The following is an 18,831-nucleotide window of genomic DNA, read 5'->3' as shown; positions in this document are numbered from 1 at the left end:
GTTCCCGGAAAAGAAAATATGTGCTGCCTGCATGGCAAAAAAAAGTTTGATCCACCCGTTCTATCATTATAAGGGACCCAAGATGGCTTGGGTTCCTAAGTTTAATCATTGATTTAGGTTCCAGAACCAGATACGGAACCTGTTTCACATCTACAAGACCTTGAGATCACAAAGTTCCAGGTTGGGATCCAGCGTGGGATATAACTCAACTCTTCAGAGAAGAAGGAACAATTGAGGAAACAGGTCCCTAACAGTTCCCGAGGAGACTGTATGAAGTCAACTCTCCAGTAGGAAAGTTACTGCCTGCACACGCTACTGCACAGGAACAGTACAACACTCAACTTTCTATGGAAGGCTTTTTACCTACCTTGCTTACATCATTGTAAGTGATGTCACACACGTATAAATACCATCAAGGAAGGTAAAACAACTTACTTCATGAGAGAACCAAACAAAGGACCTGAAGCATGCCTGGTACAATCATTCAAGTTAATCGACTCAAGATAATCTGGGCAGTATGCTTTAGATTCATAGGAACCAGATTAGGGACATGATCCCTTGGTGTTCCCCTGACAGAAGTATAAGTCAACTGTATAGATGGAAATCAACTATACATGCAACAGTTCAACAGACAATGCAACAGTCACTTCCCATTGAGAAGAGGCATGTACTAACCAAGATTTGACATCACTAAGGTGATGTATTTTGTAATATAAACATGGTGCAAGGCACAAGACATTCCTCTTTAAGACTTACAAAATCAGAAACGAAAATATTCTCTCAAGTGCAAGAACAACCTCTCTCAAGAACAAAGCTACTTCAACCTCAAGGACCGGATCCAAGATTGAAAATATCTTAAGTCCTTAGGTTTGTTGAGTCTTTGTTATTTGTTCTTCATTGTAACTCCTATCTTGCTTTTTAGAAGCTGTTTTTAGGAAATCCAAATTCGTAAACTCTCCAGTTTATGTTGTGACTAGGTTTAGCCATAAGTTAAAGTCTTTGTAATTAGAGAGTTACAAAGTGACTTGTAATAAGTGTTATTACAATTTAGAGTGAGTAAAAGCTTTTGTAACTATAGAGTGACAAAGTGGCTTGTGGTGAGAGCATCACAAGTTAGTTAAATTCTTTGTAACTAGGGAGTCACAAAGTGGCTTGTAGTAAGAGTATCACAAGTTAGTTGAATTCTTTGTAATAGAGTCATTACAAAGTGGCTTGTAATAGGTGTTTACAAGTTAGTGATGTTGAAAGCCTACAAGTGTAGGTCATGGTTTTTGTCCCCTTGAGTTGGGATTTCTCCATGTAAAAAATCCTCTGTGTTCTTTACTTACTGCTGAGCTACTGTGGGAACAATTAGAGAACCTGATTCCCTATACTGGTTGGTTCTACAGTCTGTTGCTTACAGTGGGAACTTATAGAGAATTTGGTTCTCTATACAGTGGGAACTCATCTTGTGTCTCATTTACATACTGGTTCAGAAATTAGCATTGTGGGAACTGATATAGGACTAGATCGCTATACAGTTTGGTTCATTAGTATCTTCAGTGGAAACTCATAGAGAACCCGGTTGTCTTAACAGTCTGGTGGACGTTTATTTTCTAACATTGGATCATGTGAAGCTTCCTTGAAAAATTGTGGCTCAGTTAAGACTGAAAAAAATACTAAGATAGGACTAATATGCAGGAGATAAAGTATCATAGGAGATGGCATTAGAAATTGAGTAGGGATTGTTAGTGTGTGTCTTAACAGTGGTGATGTAATCCTTCAGCCAAATGGAAGGCTTTCCTTGTCGACCATACTTACTAGTTTCCACATTTGCAGATTTTTGTTGAGGATGTACACTTGCTTCCTCTGTTGGTTCTAAATAATGCTCCTGAGCTTTTGTTGCCTCAATTGCTTGTTTACATGATGTTGGTTCTGAAGAGTGTTGCTGGGCTTCTGCTGGTTCAGCTGCTTGATCATCAATAAAATTGTCATTCATTTGATCTGCACTCTCATGCTCTCTATCTGATATGACATTGTCTAGAACTCTTGCATCATTTGTGTTTCTCCTGCTGTAGCAGTAGTGTCTCCAATCTATGGATGTATGCTCTAAGATGTAGGTGAAATCATAGTTGGATGTGATTGTTGCATCTCTTCTGTCTCTAATGAATGTTGAGAAGTAAAAAAGATCCTCTGCATCATCTGGACTTGTAGTAGTGCTAAAAGGAAAAATCTCCTCTTTGAACACCACATGCTAACAAATATGCTCTTATTCTCAAGATCACATAGCCTATAACCTTTTTGAGTTTCTGAATATCCAATAAAAATAACCTTTTTTGCTCTAACTGTAAATTTATCACCCTTAGGTAGATTACATGCATAGCACAAATAATCAAACACCCTTAAGTGATCCACCTTAATTGGTTTTCCATATAATAACTCGTAAGGTGATTTACCATGTAACACAGTAGTGGGAAATTTGTTTATCAAGTATATTGTAGTCCTTACACAATCACCCCAGAATCTTCTAGGAACTGCACTTTGAAATTATAGGGCTCTTGCTACCTCTAAGATATGCGTGTGCTTTCGTTCAACCACCCCATTTTGTTGTGGGGTGTATGGACAACTACTTTGGTGTATAATTCCAAGAGAAGAAAATAAAGTGTTTCATTGAGAATTGAAGAATTCGGTACCATTATCTGATCTAACAACCTTCACAATGATTTCAAACTGAGTCTTTATCATTGCAAGCAAGTTCTTTATTACAACAACTACTTCACACTTAGATTGTATTAAGCATACCCAAGTAAATCTGCTATAGTCATCTACAATTGTAACAAAATAGAGTTTTCTATCATATGTAGGTACCTTATAAGGTCCCCAAACATCTATGTGAACAAGCTGAAAACAAGCACTTGACCTAGTACTACTAGTAGGGAATTGTAATCTACACTACTTTGCCAAGGGACAGACTTCACAACTGTTATGCACTTTAGTGTTATATTATTTCTCAATGCTGAAATATGTTCCATAGACTTTGCTGATGCATGGCCTAGTCTCAAATGCCAGTCTTGTATCTCCATATTCCTTTAAGAAACTTGTTGCTGTTATTGGTAGGTTCTTTTTTATCAGGTATAATCCATTGTTTTCTCTACCAATCCTCATCAACTTACCATTGTAGAGCCCCTGAAATATGCAAAAATCAGGGTAAAAACCTACTGAGCAACACAATTGCTTAGTGAGTTTAGATACTGATAATAGATTGAATTTAAAATCTGGCACATATAGAACTCCTTCAATAGTTTTGTCTCATAACACTACTGCATCTCATGTATGTGTTATGTCTATCTTATTCCCGGTTGGCAATTGTACCACATCTGTTCTATTGTCTGCTCTTTTAATATTACTTAGAGCATTCTTGCAATGTGTCGCATGATGTATTACACCTGAGTCAACTATCCAAACATGATCATTAGTAGCTACATTTGCTATTAAAGCAATAATACCTGCAGTATTTGTGGAACAGTCACTTGTGTTTGTTTTCTGCAACAAATTTACCAATTGTTTATATTGTTCCTCAGTAAAGAAATTTCCTTGAGTTGGCATCATAACCCCTTGCTTTATCTCACTGGTGGTTGCATTGTTTACATAGGTCCTTTCTCCTGAGTTTTGACCTTTCTTCTTGCTTTTGAAATCTGGTGGGTACCCTACTATCTTGTAATAATTTTCCTTGAGGTGTCCTTTATAACCACAGTAATCACAAACTAATCCTGGCCTTTTTGGTCTGAATTCATGACTCTTTCCAGCCATCATTGTGAGTGGATCCTTCACTGTGTCTGTAACCCCGATGATTCGTTGGCTTTCCTCTTCTGTGACTATTGCATAGGCCTCATTCACAGTGATTACAGGCCTCTTAGCTAAAATATTGCTTCTAATATTCCCATAACTTTCATTCAACCCCATGAGAAATTGCAGTAATCGTATCTTTTTCAATAACTCTACAGATGGCCTAGATTCTCCACAATCACATGAGGCTAAAGGTGCAATTACCCTACTATCGTCTTTTGATACTAGGGATAAAATGATCAAACTTAATTTTCCTAAGTGTCATCAGCTGGCACATAAGACACAATATATCTTGTTCTCCTTGTGGGTGTGCACTCACAGTATCAAGATAATGCAATGTGATATCCTGGACTATCTCTTTCTTTATGAGAACCTCTTCTTTAGGAAAAGGAACATACTTTCTCACGCAAGGAGTAAATTGTGTGGCAGTAGCAGTATGTGCATCCTCAATTGCAAGGCCAACATCAGAAACACTTCTTGAAAAAACAAAAGAATTGGCACATGATCCATGAACATACAGCCAAACATCAGGAGCATCATATTAAAAAAAATACAATAGCGAATTCCTTAACTTTTGGTCTGTAACCAAGAAGATGATACCACTACCTAGTCCTTCAGAAAATCCAGTGAGCATGTCCAAGGACCCAGCTATAAAATATCTAGCATAGTAGCGACCCTCAATAACTTCCAAGCAAACATAGTTGCACACATCCTTTTCTATTAGGTAAAGATAAGCTGACTTCAACCAAGCATCTTCAGTGGTCTCAACCATAACCACAACATGTGCACTAAGTAATTTAGATCGAGATAGTGACGCAACAGAATCATATGTGCAGCTACGACCATTACTCGGCACAATGAGTAACTCATCACAATGCCATATTGACGCTAGATCTTCAGCCAAATATCCTGATGGAAAAGATTAATGGGCATGGTACCTTCCTTCAAATTGCAGTTGCGCATGGTTATGATCTTCACTGTCATGAAAGAGAGAAATTTTTATTTTGTGGTGAACTCCACCTGGTTCAAAAGCTTGCTGCAAGGTAACTGATTTCTGAGAAAGCCAACATCGCACCACGCTCTTCTCATTTCCTCTCCAAACAAGAAAGTATTCACTCATATGCACAAATAATGCACAAACTGTCCTCTTATGTTTTTTTGCATTCTTAAAAATATCATATGTAGGGGCGTGGAATGAAATGCTGATCCTCGAAATGATTAACATCATGGGTTGTAACCATCTGGTAAACCTTCTAAAACAAGATCAAGGAAAGCTGTTATAGTCTCTTTTCTTCCAACTAGTGCACCAGTCACAAGTTGAAATTGAGGCCTATAGTTGCCGTCCATGTAATCGAAATAATAAACTACGCCATGAAACCTAGGTGATTCACCAATGTGTTGAGCATGTGCATGCAATATGAGATAAGTTAGCATCGTGAAGATTTTATGCTTCTCACGACTTTGAATTAACAGTGGCATTATACCGAGCTTTACGAAGACATTGCCAGGGTGAGCAATGACTCGAAATCTCAACTGCTTGAAATTTCCATCAGCAAAAGCCTCGAGCACCCCCCCCCCCCGTACTCTCTGCGTCTCTCTAGATATAAAGAACAAGAAACCGATAAAAATGTGCTCTTGTCCAGTATCTACCCAATCACGTAGGTGTAAATTAGAATCATAGTGATGCCCCAATAAATTTTGAGTAGCACTAGCAAATGGAAGTTCTATTCCAGTAAACCTCCCAATAGCATTTGACATGATAGATCTTTGGTTAGTAAAATAAATCTGATAACCAGTTTTATCCCTTAGCGGAGAGATTTCAGACACTGGAGCTGCATTGTCTCTTGCGCCTTTCTCCTCATTATTTTTAGGTTTCAGTGATTTAGTCACATTAAGATTGTAACCCGTTAAACCTACTATGGAAGTCATGGGAATAGAGTTTGTCAAAATACCGATCTGATTAATTAGAACCTCAGTAGTGACCCATGTTTGCAAGGTCTCAGAGTGAGACTGGAGTAGGGGTGTGCATTCGATTTATCGATTCGATTTTGACCCTTATCGATAATTACTTATCGATTAACGATTTGTACATATGCTTATCGTTATCGTTTCAATAAGGTTTCGATTTTTTCGATTTCGATTTATCGATTTTTGAGGCTTATCGATTCGGTTATCGATTACACCAATAAGAAAATTTACGGGATTCCACAGAAAGTATATCGCTACAAACACACCTAACTAATATGGACAAAAGGAAGCTAAAATAAGAAGAGCACCGTTTATAACATAAAAATTGTGCCAACAAGCACATGCAACGAAACTAAAGTAAGGGATCAAATGTATACCACCAACACTCCAACGGTATAAACAAACAAAAAATCAAAATACATCATCACGGCTAATTCTGTTTTCCATTAATTTGAACTTCATTTACTTGAGCTTTAAATATGATCATTCCTTAAATGTGGTAGAAGAAATAATAGGGTTAGGGACTTAGGGTAAAGGAAAGGGTATTATAGAATAAGGGTAAAAAAAAATTAAAAAAAATAAAAAATTAAAAAAAAAAATTAAAAAAAATTACTGTAGCTTATCGGTTTATCGATAAACCGATAATCGAAGAGGACAAAATCGAAATCGAAATCGATAAGGAAAATTTTGAAATCGAAATCGAAATCGATAAACCGATAACAAATAATCGATTCGATTTATCGATAAACCGATTCGAATGCACACCCCTAGACTGGAGTGTATCGCCCTTTCTATGAGAGCTTCCATCAAACACCTGGACCTCCTCTGATTTTGCATCTTTTAAGTCAGACACTAGCGCTTTGGAAACAACTTTTACCGTTGGTCGCTCAGTAGCAAACCCCTTGGAACCACAACAGTCATATAACATTTTGTCGAACACTTGGGCTTCGCTATTTGTAGAATATTCCCTAATTGTAGCCATGTGACCTTCCGGCGATTCGAGATGTTGTTTACCAAAATGAATCCGCACTTTTGCAACAAAATGTTCCTAATCCGACAATTGCTTGTTCTGAAAAAGCCATCGGAACCACTCCAACGCTCCACCATCTAGGTACAAAGACGCACGTAATAACTTGTTGTTTTTCGATGTGCCATGGAATTCAAAGTAACGTTCAGCTTGATAAATCCATAACTCTGGATCCTTGCCACAGAATCGTTGGAATTCCACCAAAGTAGGCTCGCAGGATGCAAGGTTTTCAACCAACTCATGTAACAATGAACGGATTTCAGCGATATCCTTCGACCACGATTCCTTCACGACTTTATTTGAATCATCGATAGTTCGAAATGTTTGGCCCTCCATTGAAGACCTCTAGATGAAAGCACCAATGAAACAACCCAGATAATATACCAACCAGCTAATTGTATTAACTCTATACTAATGGGAATTACAAAGCAATTGCTAATAATAATAATAAGGACAATGCAATAGAAATATAAGAAGAATGGAGATGAGGAATACTGATACAGAATTGGGGATGAGATGAGACATAGAGTTAACACTTGACAACTTAAGCCTAGAAATGCACTACACCTTCTATTGTATTTATACTAATTTTCCCAGGCTGCACTTTCACGTTCTAAGAGCCTGCCTAAGCTCAAAATGGGTCTCACACATAATTTTCCAAATTCCAACATATATCCTCCACCGAGTGACTTGCTGAGTTCACAACACAAACATGTCAAACTATGTAATTACACCCTAATTCATTTTCAAGGTGGCCTTCCAAACAGGCTCTTAGAGATGTTGATGATTTCATATTTGTTACTATTAGAAATGCATATTATATCAGGAGGTACTCATGCATTTGCAACACTTGGTCTTGCTTGATGATTGTTGGGTACTTGGTAAGGAGTGATATTTGAGGTGTACATGTCCCTAATTATGGCTAGGAAATCCTGGAAATCCTACCATCATATACTGCTATACTATATCTAGGTGTCCACCAAACTCATAAATCTACAATCTAGGCCCAAAAATATGAGTTTAGTAATGGACAAGAATAATAAACAGATATCAGCCATCTGACCTAGAGAACAAAAACTGAAACTCTCTCAAGCTGATCGGAAGATCCAAAATCTGGCATGATAAAGTTTGTTTGGACGGAAAATGAACAGCCATCGAAAAGTGCCTCCAACCCACCATTTAAGTTCCTTTTTGGCCCCTACTTGAAATGATCCTGCCTGATTATTGCAACAAATTCTGAATGCAAACCATCCTCTTTCTGCTTCCATATTTCTCCGTTGGCATGTACCAACCATGATATTTGAGGGGAAAGTTGCGCGTACATATCTGCAGGTAATAAATGAAGAAATTTAAACTACTCAACAACATGCCAAAAGCAACTAAATTCTGGTGGCAATAACTTCAGCAAAGAAGAAATATATAATTTCACAATATCTGGCAACTCGTCTTCTTCTACCAATACTTCACCCTACAGACTCATCCAATCCAAAACAAGCTGTACCATCTCCAGATCATCTCATAAAATAGAGAAAACTACATCCATTTCCCTTTTGAAAGAGAAGCTATTCAAAACAAAATGCCAAATGAATTGATTCTACAATAGTACTCTGAGCTCCCTAGCAACAATGAATGTCATTGGAGAATAAATTTTTATTACGAGAAACAGTATGTACAACTTTTTGCATTGTATAACACACTAGAATAAAAGGGCAGATAAAATTTTCTCTGCACATCAACAGACTAACCATGCTCTAAACCATGTAAATACCTGTATTAGGAGGAGGAGGAGGATCTCTTGTACTATGAAGAACCATAGTACCTGAGAGCACAGTTAAAAAGCCACAAAGCACTGAAACTATGTCGCTAGCACTCTGACCAGACCAATCCTGAAACATCACGAAAAAGAGAATGATATTAGAAACAAAAACGAGCGATTTTCCCCATGCATACCAAACATTCACTTTCAGAAATACCTTAAACATTATGGCACTGGCTAAAATTGTAAGTGATGTGAACATGGCATAATATATTGGAGAAACCACGGCTGTGTTAAATGTGTCCAATGCCTGCAAGAGCCAAATTCAGGCATTTTATGTTACAAGTCCAAGCCAAGCTTAGCCCGAAATGCAATGCCATGTACTTTCCACAGTAATCCTCGTAAATATTAGCCCATGCATTTGAACAACTTCAATGAGTGTCAATCCATTACTGTTTTCAATCAAAACCGTACTCTCATGCTTAAACTACAATTAGATAATACAAGGGAATGTAGAAGTCTACCTTATTTAAGTAATTTAGTTGAGTAATTATACATGTAACAGCAACCATCACAAACACCCAAGTTTGAAGATGTGCAACTTGGCTTGAACCCTCCAATGTAAGCTTTATTGCTATACCGATAGCTTTAATGCTCATAACCTACAATAGAGCAATAAACGAGCTTAAAATGAATGCTGCATGCAATTTTTATCAATTGAACTTCTGAGAAACTGAGAAGGATCAGTAATGTTAAACCTATATTTTCTTTACTTTTCATGAGGATAAATTTTATCCAGTTTCATTGGAGATGCAAGCATTCTATCTAAGTTACACAGTTTTGCATAGGGGGGCTGCAATATTAGCTCAATGAATAATAAATACTTAAATATAGGTAAATTGCGATGATGTGGACTGGACCCTGTTGTTATTATGTCATGCCTTTTCTCTCCATTTTAAATAGACCACCTGATTTAGCACCAGAAAGGAGAAGGGAGAAGGACAGAAGAAGTAAGAGAAATGAGAGAAGAACAAGAGAGGAATCAATCATAAATTGTTACTCATCAAGTGAAGTGTATTCAATATTTGTTTAAAGATATTTAAACTAATTCTATCTCAAACAAACAAGTTAAGAGTAGATAAAACTAAAAGATATGATTAGCACTAACTAATAGATACGACTATTAGATAGAGATAATTCAGACCATAAAGAGCTAAGCTTCATAAATAATAAGGATATCTTTATTCTGTTTTGAACATTAAAAAAATAACTAAACATAGAAGATAATGATATTGCAATCTTTATATTGAGTTTCATCATTTTCCTCTGGTTGAAGAATACTCGAATTCAAAACGAGTGAGCAGTTGGTACCACTCCAAAAGACCCAAATTTACGAAATAGAACATATCTTGCTGGAAGTATCAGGGGATGATCCTTCCATTGAGTAAGATTTTGTTGCAAACAACCAACTCAGAGTGGATTGAGTTTACGAAATTAATGTTTCCAACTTTCAAGAGAGATGAAAAGATCGAAAATCATGCCTTACTATGGCATTTGAATGATGAAGAAATGTAGGTTGAATATTGAAGAGTATGCTCTTCGTGGAGGGTAGGAGAATGCATATTTTACCTAAAAATCTGGACTAGAAATGAGAAGTGCAATCTAATGCCAACATTGATAGTTGGTTAATCCAAGCATTTCATCAATGGTTGGCAAGTATAATGGTTGATCCTACATGTATTTCGTGTGTATCTCACTGGCGGATTTGAAACATGGCGAATTGACTGGGCTATTGGCACCAAAAGGGAGGAACAGAAAGGGGAGAAGAATAGAGGGAAATGGGAGAAATGAGTTAGAAGAATAAGAAAGGGATCAGTTCATAAAGTGTTAGTTATCAAGTCTCTTAAACAAAATGCATGAAAGTACTATTCATAAGATAGTTAATTATGAGCAGGTTAAAACTCTTAAGACTAACTCTACCTCGAATTAACAAGCTGCGACTGATTAAACTTATCTCTAACAAAAGAATAATATTATCTCTAACTTACAAGTAGACTTTATTCTAAACCAAGTGGCCAAACTATAGTATTCCAACACCAAGGAGAAAAGGCATAATCTGGATAAACTTAAGTTTAAGAGGTAAGACGTCTAGCTTCAAACTGACATTTTAGCAACAAGGTTAACTCAGCCAACACAGCCCTGCAAACAAAAACACAGTTGTGGACAGATGTTCCTTCCATTTCTTAATTTTTTTTAAAAGGGTTCTCTTTCTTAATGCCCAGAGTAGAAGTACAGAGTCTGTAGAAATCTAGAACAGTATAATGGAGACACTAACCGTTAAGGACCCAAAGATGGAGCAAACACCTATATAGACCATTATATTTGTCTGACCATAGCGAGGCTCACAATACAGAACTAGTACCAATGTTATTGCAACTGCTGAGGCAGTGTACAAAAGAAAAGCTGCAAAACAAAGAGTGAAACATCAACATTAAAAAGAACTAGACATCAGCAAAGAAAATACAGCACATGCTTACCTGGTTGTGTAGCTAATGCCCATATTTCATCTACTGAATTAAGATCATGTTCACCAGGTGCATGAAGAACTATGACAGTAGAGCCTACTATACATAAAACACATCCTAATACTCCCAGTTTCTTCAACTTTTCCTTCAGTAAGAAATGTGCTAGAACAGCACTGCAGCAAAGCACCAAATTATATGGAAGAAGATCGAATAAGCAATTGTCCAGAAAATAATGAAGTCAAGTCCCAGATTTACCTAACAATTATACTTAAAGCTCCAAGTGGTGTCACAAGAACTGCTGGCGCATAAATATAAGCCACGAAATTTGCAAATTCTCCAGCAATCACTGCAAGGATTATGGTGCATGTTGCGCACAATATTAGTATGACAAATTCAGGACATATTCTCTGAAAACAAGGAGTAATTCAAGACTCACTAATAATCATCCCGATCCACCAAAGAGGCTCACGTAGATAACCATATCCGCCCGAGCCTTCAGCAAGAAACAAACATCTCATTCTCAAATAGACCGAGCAACAGAAGATTTGAAATCATCAGCTTTTAAATTAACTTCTATTTAATGTTGATACGAACAAGCATCTTCCATGTATAAATTTTACAAATGATGTGCATGATGTATCTATTTGTAATGTGGAAACTAGCAGATAAATTACAGCTTTAAGGAAAAACAGCTTGTTACAGTGAAGTATGATCTATTACACCCATCACACTGATCATTTTCAGCTCTTAAAGTCAAGATTCACATATTATGCCTTTAGCTCATTTCTTGTTCCATAATATACATAAGTAGTACTTCCTACTGGAGCAGTCTGCCTATATTAGAAGATGACAGATCATATAATTCGGAAGACCAAGAACAATCATTTAATGGACCACAAGCATAATGGGAAAAAGACACTCATCGAAGAGTTACATTGTTGACCCATTCCACAAGCACAATCCAAGTATTACAGGTGCTAAGTTTAAACAGGTGCTGCTTGAGCCACTCCAATTTCTAAAGCATTGTCATTAGTCATAGATAACCTCCACCAATACTCAAAAGCAGCTGAAAGGCGAGAGTTCTGAAGTAGATGAACCCTTTTTTAAATACTTATCTAAGTCCATTTAGAGACTACTTGCTTAAATGATATGTGCAAATATGCCAATTCTATTCCTTGTTTTTTCAGAAAAAGTGTGTTTTTTTCCCACTCAGATAACTGCTTTGAAAAGATCCAGCACCTTGAATAAGCAGTCATTATGTAACAGTGATACTCACCGTAACTCTACACTTGCTGCAAGCATTACCCTACTGATCTTATTTTACAGTCGAATACCTATAGCATTGGGTGCAACACATATGATTCACCCACAAAACTAAAATGAGGACATCTGACAAGCAGGTACCACTGTGCCTGCATAAAGAACCCCTCAACATCATCAGCCTGTTGCCACAAACAACAATATAGCCACCAAGAATAATCTCCCATTCCATCAGTCTAGAACAACATCTAATACCTGTAAACTTTGATCAATCTGCCTCTTGGCCAATGGTAATGCAGTAAGAAGGTTAGAAAAATCAGTCAATCCAACGACAAACGTTGACTCAATCCTACAATAGTTGGTGTCAGCTATATGAGGCCTCTATAGTGAATACTCTATATCCATTTTATATATTTGGGCCCATTTCATTTCAACAATACAGATTACTTATTATTTAAGAAACTTACAGATTACTATTATTTAAGAAACTTAGGGGTTTTCAAAAATTAGAAATTCTCAACCTTAGTCCTAGTTAGCTGGCATCATCTACATAAATCATTTACTTCAATTGTGTTATGTTCTTAGCTAATAGCTAATCTGCATAGTTGAGAGATTGTAGGCATTTTGTGACAACTACCCTCTATATGATTTTAATGAAGGTAACCTTCCTAACCTCAGCTGGAAGTAATACACTCACTCACACGCGCACACACACACACACACACACAGAGAGAGAGAGAGAGAGAGAGAGAGAGAGAGAGAGAGAGAGAGAACTGAGTATACCAAACAACTTTAGCAAACTATCTCCTCAAACAAAACTAAAGCTCCAGGAATCCACCACAAGAAGCATTGGCATAGTTCAAACTGAACAAAAAGCAATAAATTGCTCGACAATTAGACCTAAAAATACTTTAATGTCAAGAAAATGGATTACTCACTGGCCCGAGTACCAGAGGAGCCGGCCTTCTGAAGACCCTTCTTTTTGATAATGAAACTTGATCCAATAAACGCGCTAGACACCACAGCCAATATAAAACCAGTCAAATTAGCACTGTACATGATGATCCCAATATTATTTCTAAAGCTTTATTCTGGAATTTAATTCTCATCTGAATTTTCCAAGAACAGAAACTTCAACACCCAAAAAGGTTTCCTTAATATACTCAACAAGATTACACTAATAAAGAAAGGCTAAAACAGCAAGGGAAAAAAAGGTTTCTTGAGTAAATTGCTGAAAAGGAGTTTGAAATACTTAAACTTATACGTTTAAGGAAATGGGTATGTGAGAAAATTGGAGAAAAGGGGGTTTGAGCTAACAGTCTAAGCTCGTATGGTTAGTTAAGGAGAAAGAAGACAATTTATACGTTTGTGTTTTGCTTCTCGTGTAAGGATGGAGAAGATTTATGGGAGGAGAGCGAATTGTGGTTCCATCCAAGAAGCATAATCTTGTCATGTTTTGATTCGTTGAGTTTTGGGTTGATTTGGCTATTCTACTTCTTTGACACTGTTATGGTTGCATTAATCAATTTTATTAATAATATTTTATTAATTAATTTATTAATCAACTAATATAACCAATTCATTTAATCTTTCTTAAGACATTATTAATTTTTGTTAAAATTTTATTAATTTTAATTTAATTTTGAAAAACTTCTTTTGCTAAGACAACTGTTACCGCGACTGTTAATATTATTCTATAAGCAATATAAGCATTTAGAAAAGAAATTTTTTTATTTGATTGGGTGTATAGATTAGCTTAGTATTTTCTACTTGTACTATTTTTTATTGTCAAATCACACTCTAAATATTCATACTACCTAATGTTAAGTAAGTTAAATAGTTACTTTATTTATATAGCTAAAAAATTCTTTCCTTTTATACGAGACAGTCTACTTATGTACGAAGTACTAAATATTCTTTTTTAAAATACCTATAAACCTATTATATTTAGAAAAATGGGGCCTCCCAAATTTGGTGGTGTAAGGCACAAGCCTTATTATCTTTAACATTAGAGCCGATCCTGATTTCATGTAGCTTTATAAATATTTGTAACTTAATTACGATAAATCATATTTTTTTCACCTATTTCATTTCACATGACATTATTTCTTTTTTAGTTTATTTCAGAAAAATTATATTTCTTTATATTTATAAATAATTTAATTTAAATGTTTTATTTTCTATTATTCGTAATTCTATATGCAAAATATAATAATTTATTTAAAATTCAAATGTCAAAAAACAAAATCTATTTTTCTTCTTAAACTTGGTGGCTTATTTTCTCTAATTCATTTCTTTTGGCACAATTTCTTCTTTTTAATTTTTTTTTTCTTTTCTAGAAGTGGGAGGGTTGAAAGTCATGTAAAAAATCAAAGCTTTAACCTTAACCGATAAAGGTCCTTTATGTGACAATATCCCGAAACAAAAGAGAAAAAAATATTTTAAAGTATTTAAAGGTGTGATCTAGTAATCAACAGAGTGAATATAAATTTTAGAGCTCATACTATAAAACGGGTACAAACTTTGGAGATCATGATTAAAATTTCACTATAAACAAAGAATACTAGATGATTTTTTTCCATATGCTTTAATTTTTATGAGCAAAGTTATATTATACCGTGTGGTGTTGGAAATTGTAGAACCGACAATATAATCCGACTATGCTCCAATTAATCGGCTCGACGCTGAACTTGCACTCTATGTATTCCATCTTAGTCCTGGTCAACTTGAAACCCTTATACTCAAGGGCCTGTCTCCAAACCTCTAGCCTCTCATTGACGTCACCTCGCGTCTCATCATTCAGAATTATGTCGTCAGCAAATAACATATACCATGGCACCTCCCCTTGAATATAGTGTGTCAGTGCATCTATCACCAGAGCAAATAGGAATGGGATGAGCACAGACCCTTGGTGTAACCCCATAACAATCGGAAAGTGCTCTGAGTTGCCTCCCACTGCCCTAACCTAGTTTTAGCTTCATCATACATGTCCTTAATCACCCTAATGTAAGCAACCGGCACACCTTTTGCCTTCAGGTATTTCCATAGAACCTCCTTAGGAACTTTGTCATATGCTTTCTCCAGATCAATAAACACCATGTGCAGATTCTTTTTTCGATTCTCGCTATTCCACCAACCTGCTAATAACACTACTGAAATCCGGTAAAAAATGACCAAACATGTCTGGTCGCAATATTGTTGGTCCCTTTATTTTAGGGACCAAAGTTGGTCGCTAATTAGCGACCAACTATGGTCTCTAAGGTAAAAGGACCAAATATTCTGGGTAAAGACTATAGCGACCAACTTTGGTCGCTTTATTATTTTAATAATATAATTTTGGCGACCAAAGTTGGTCTCTAAATGTAAAATACGTTATTTATTTATTTATTATTAATCATAAAAAAGCGACCAACTTTGGTCTCTAATCCAAATATTATATTTTAAAATCTGGAAAATAGAGACCAAGATTGGTCGCTTTTTTATTTATTTATTTTTATTTTTTTTAAATAAGCGACCATAGTTGGTCGCTAACTTCAAGAAATAATTTTTTTTAATTATAAGTGACCAACTTTGGTCGCTATATTTCCAGAAATTATTATTTTTTAAATAGAATAGCGACCAAAGTTGGTCGCTTTTGAGAAATCTGGGTTAAATAGCGACCAAGGTTGGTCGCTATTGCCCAGAAAATTGTTTTTTTAAGGGAAAAACGACCAATTAGCGACCAAAGTTGGTCGCTTTTCTTGGTATATTTTTGCCAGAAAATGCCTGTTTTGGCAGCTACACCACCTGCCAGCTTACCAAAAATCCTAAACATGCATTTTATGCCAACAACAACAACAACAATAAACAACAAAAACAACAACACCAACAATAAAAAGCAACAAAGTATAAAGTTCAATAGAACTAACACATTAAGCTAACAAAACTAAGTTAACGCTTATTACAAGCCCATTCGAAAACTGGTTCTATTGTCTAGTTCAAAGTATATAAAGTACTCAAGGAGTGTTCTTTCAGCATCCTCATCCGAAAGTTGGATTGCCTCGCCCGACTCATTAGGTGGCTGACTGCGTATGAATTCCCCCACATCAGCTGTGAAGCGAACCTATAAGAAAAATTATATTGAATTAGTATTTCAAAATTTATATAAAAGTAAATCAAAATACTTAATGAAAAGTAAAAAACTTACATGTATAGTCGAGGCTCGACCCTCGACCCACCTTTCTAGACCAGTCTCTTTCTTCTTCTTTACAATACGAGTCTCATTGAATAACTTATCTTACTTCATTGGCATCATAAAGTTATCTGGTGGCTTTGGTGATTATCCTAGTGGTACTATTACTCGGGATGAACTTAGATACAGAGAGTAACTTGGATACAGTACCCGACAAGGTGTGTTTTTGATCAATTGTTGTTCTCATTAGCGACAATGATGATGAGAAGGCAATGACATGTGTTTCAAACAGTGAAACAATTAAAGACACACTATGCCAGGTACTGTGTCTAAGTTATTCTTGGTGCAAGTTGCATTGCATGTCTAATAAAGTCATCAACCCCTTCTACAAAATCCTCCCGCAATCCTAAATTTCAATTCATATCCACAAAAGTTCAATTCATATCCTAAAGGCTCAATTTATATCCTAAAAGTTCAATTCATACACAAAATTTTTAATTCATATCCTAAAAGTTCAATTCATATACAAAAATTTCAATTCATATCCTAAAGGTTCAACTCATATCCACAAAAGTTCAAGTCATATCCTAAAATTTCAATTTATAAACTAAAATTCCAATTCATATCCTAAAGATTCAATTCATATCCTAAAGGTTCAACACATATCCACAAAAGTTCAAGTCATATCCTAAAATTTCAATTTATATACTAAAATTCCAATACATAAACTAATATCCTAAAGGTTCAATTCATATCCTAAAGGTTAAACTCATATCCACAAAAGTTCAAGTCATATCCTAAAATTTTAATTTATAAACTAAAATTTCAATACATAAAGTAATATCCTAAGGTTCAATTCATATCCTAAAGGTTCAACTCATATCCACGAAAGTTCAAGTCATATCCAAAAATTTCAATTTATAAACTAAAATTCCAATACATAAACAAATATCCTAAAGGTTCAATTCATATCCTAAAGGTTCAACTCATATCCACAAAAGTTCAAGTCATATCCTAAAATTTTAATTTATAAACTAAAATTCTAATACATAAACTAATATCCTAAAGGTTCAATTCATATCCTAAAGGTTCAACTCATATCCACAAAAGTTCAAGTCATATCCTAAAATTTCAATTTATAAACTAAAATTCCAATACATGAACTAAAAGTCCAATTCATATCCTAAAGATTCAATTCATATCCTAAAGGTTCAACTCATATCCACAAAAGTTCAAGTCATATTCTAAAATTTCAATTTATAAACTAAAATTCCAATACATAAACTAAAAGTCCAATTCATATCCTAAAGGTTCAATTCATATCCTAAAGGTTCAACTCATATCCATAAAAGTTCAAGTCATATCCTAAAATTTCAATTTATAAACTAAAATTCCAATACATAAACTAAAAGTCCAATTCATATCCTAAATGTTCTATTCATATCCTAAAGGTTCAACTCATATCCACAAAAGTTCAAGCCATATCCTAAAATTTCAATTTATAAACTAAAATTCCAATACATAAACTAATATCCTAAAGGTTTAATTCATATCCTAAAGGTTCAACTCATATCCACAAAAGTTCAAGTCATATCCTAAAATTTTAATTTATAAACTAAAATTCCAATATATAAACTAAAAGTCCAATTCATATCCTAAAGGTTCAATTCATATCCTAAAGGTTCAACTCATATCCACAAAAGTTCAAGTCATATCCTAAAATTTCAATTTATAAACTAAAATTCCAATACATAAACTAAAAGTCCAATTCATATCCTAAATGTTCAATTCATATCCTAAAGGTTCAACTCATATCCACAAAAGTTCAAGTCATATCCTAAAATTTTAATTTATAAACTAAAATTCCAATACATAAATTCATATCCTAAAGGTTCAACTCATATCCACAAAAGTTCAAGTCATATCCTAAAATTTCAATTTATAAACTAAAATTCCAATACATAAACTAAAAGTCCAATTCATATCCTAAATGTTCAATTCATATCCTAAAGGTTCAACTCATATCCACAAAAGTTCAAGTCATATCCTAAAATTTCAATACATAAACTAAAAGTCCAACTCATATCCTAAAGGTTCAATTCATATCCTAAAGGTTCAACTCATATCCACAAAAGTTCAAGTCATATCCTAAAATTTTAATTTATAAACTAAAATTCTAATACATAAACTAATATCCTAAAGGTTCAATTCATATCCTAAAGGTTCAACTCATATCCACAAAAGTTCAAGTCATATCCTAAAATTTCAATTTATAAACTAAAATTCCAATACATGAACT

General features: G+C 35.0%; 1 protein-coding gene across 3 annotated transcripts; it reads right to left on the bottom strand.

Moving 5' to 3' along the window:
- Positions 1-7,658: 7,658 nt before the first annotated feature.
- Positions 7,659-13,832, bottom strand: LOC104248550 (probable magnesium transporter NIPA6). 3 transcript variants are annotated; one of them, XM_009804824.2, is made up of 10 exons: positions 13,300-13,386; positions 12,378-12,513; positions 11,538-11,594; positions 11,357-11,447; positions 11,114-11,274; positions 10,912-11,039; positions 9,101-9,238; positions 8,794-8,886; positions 8,589-8,706; positions 7,659-8,146 (listed from the first exon to the last, which is right to left on the bottom strand). In XM_009804824.2, exons 3-10 carry the CDS (start codon positions 11,545-11,547, stop codon positions 8,019-8,021), a joined length of 867 nt encoding a protein of 288 aa, XP_009803126.1. In that variant the 5' UTR covers positions 11,548-11,594; positions 12,378-12,513; positions 13,300-13,386; the 3' UTR covers positions 7,659-8,018. The 3 variants fall into 3 exon arrangements, with proteins under 3 accessions (XP_009803126.1, XP_009803124.1, XP_009803127.1); XM_009804822.2 differs by lacking the exon at positions 12,378-12,513 and having other exon boundaries at positions 13,300-13,832; XM_009804825.2 differs by lacking the exons at positions 12,378-12,513; positions 13,300-13,386 and adding an exon at positions 13,145-13,261.
- Between the last annotated feature and the right edge of the window lie 4,999 nt (positions 13,833-18,831).

Source organism: Nicotiana sylvestris, chromosome 4, assembly GCF_000393655.2.
Source record: "Nicotiana sylvestris chromosome 4, ASM39365v2, whole genome shotgun sequence".
NCBI lineage: Eukaryota > Viridiplantae > Streptophyta > Magnoliopsida > Solanales > Solanaceae > Nicotiana > Nicotiana sylvestris.
The sequence above is the reverse complement of the archived record's forward strand: the minus strand, read 5'-3'. Positions and strand labels throughout refer to the sequence as shown.

Coding starts and splice junctions, on each gene's coding strand:
- LOC104248550 (XM_009804822.2), bottom strand. CDS start 13,420: ATGTACAGTGCTAATTTGACTGGTTTTATATTGGCTGTGGTGTCTAGC. Junction 11,595..13,299: donor CTCCTCTGGTACTCGGGCCA/GTGAGTAATCCA, acceptor TTCTTGCTGAAG/GCTCGGGCGGATATGGTTAT. Junction 11,448..11,537: donor GTGGATCGGGATGATTATTA/GTGAGTCTTGAA, acceptor TAATCCTTGCAG/TGATTGCTGGAGAATTTGCA.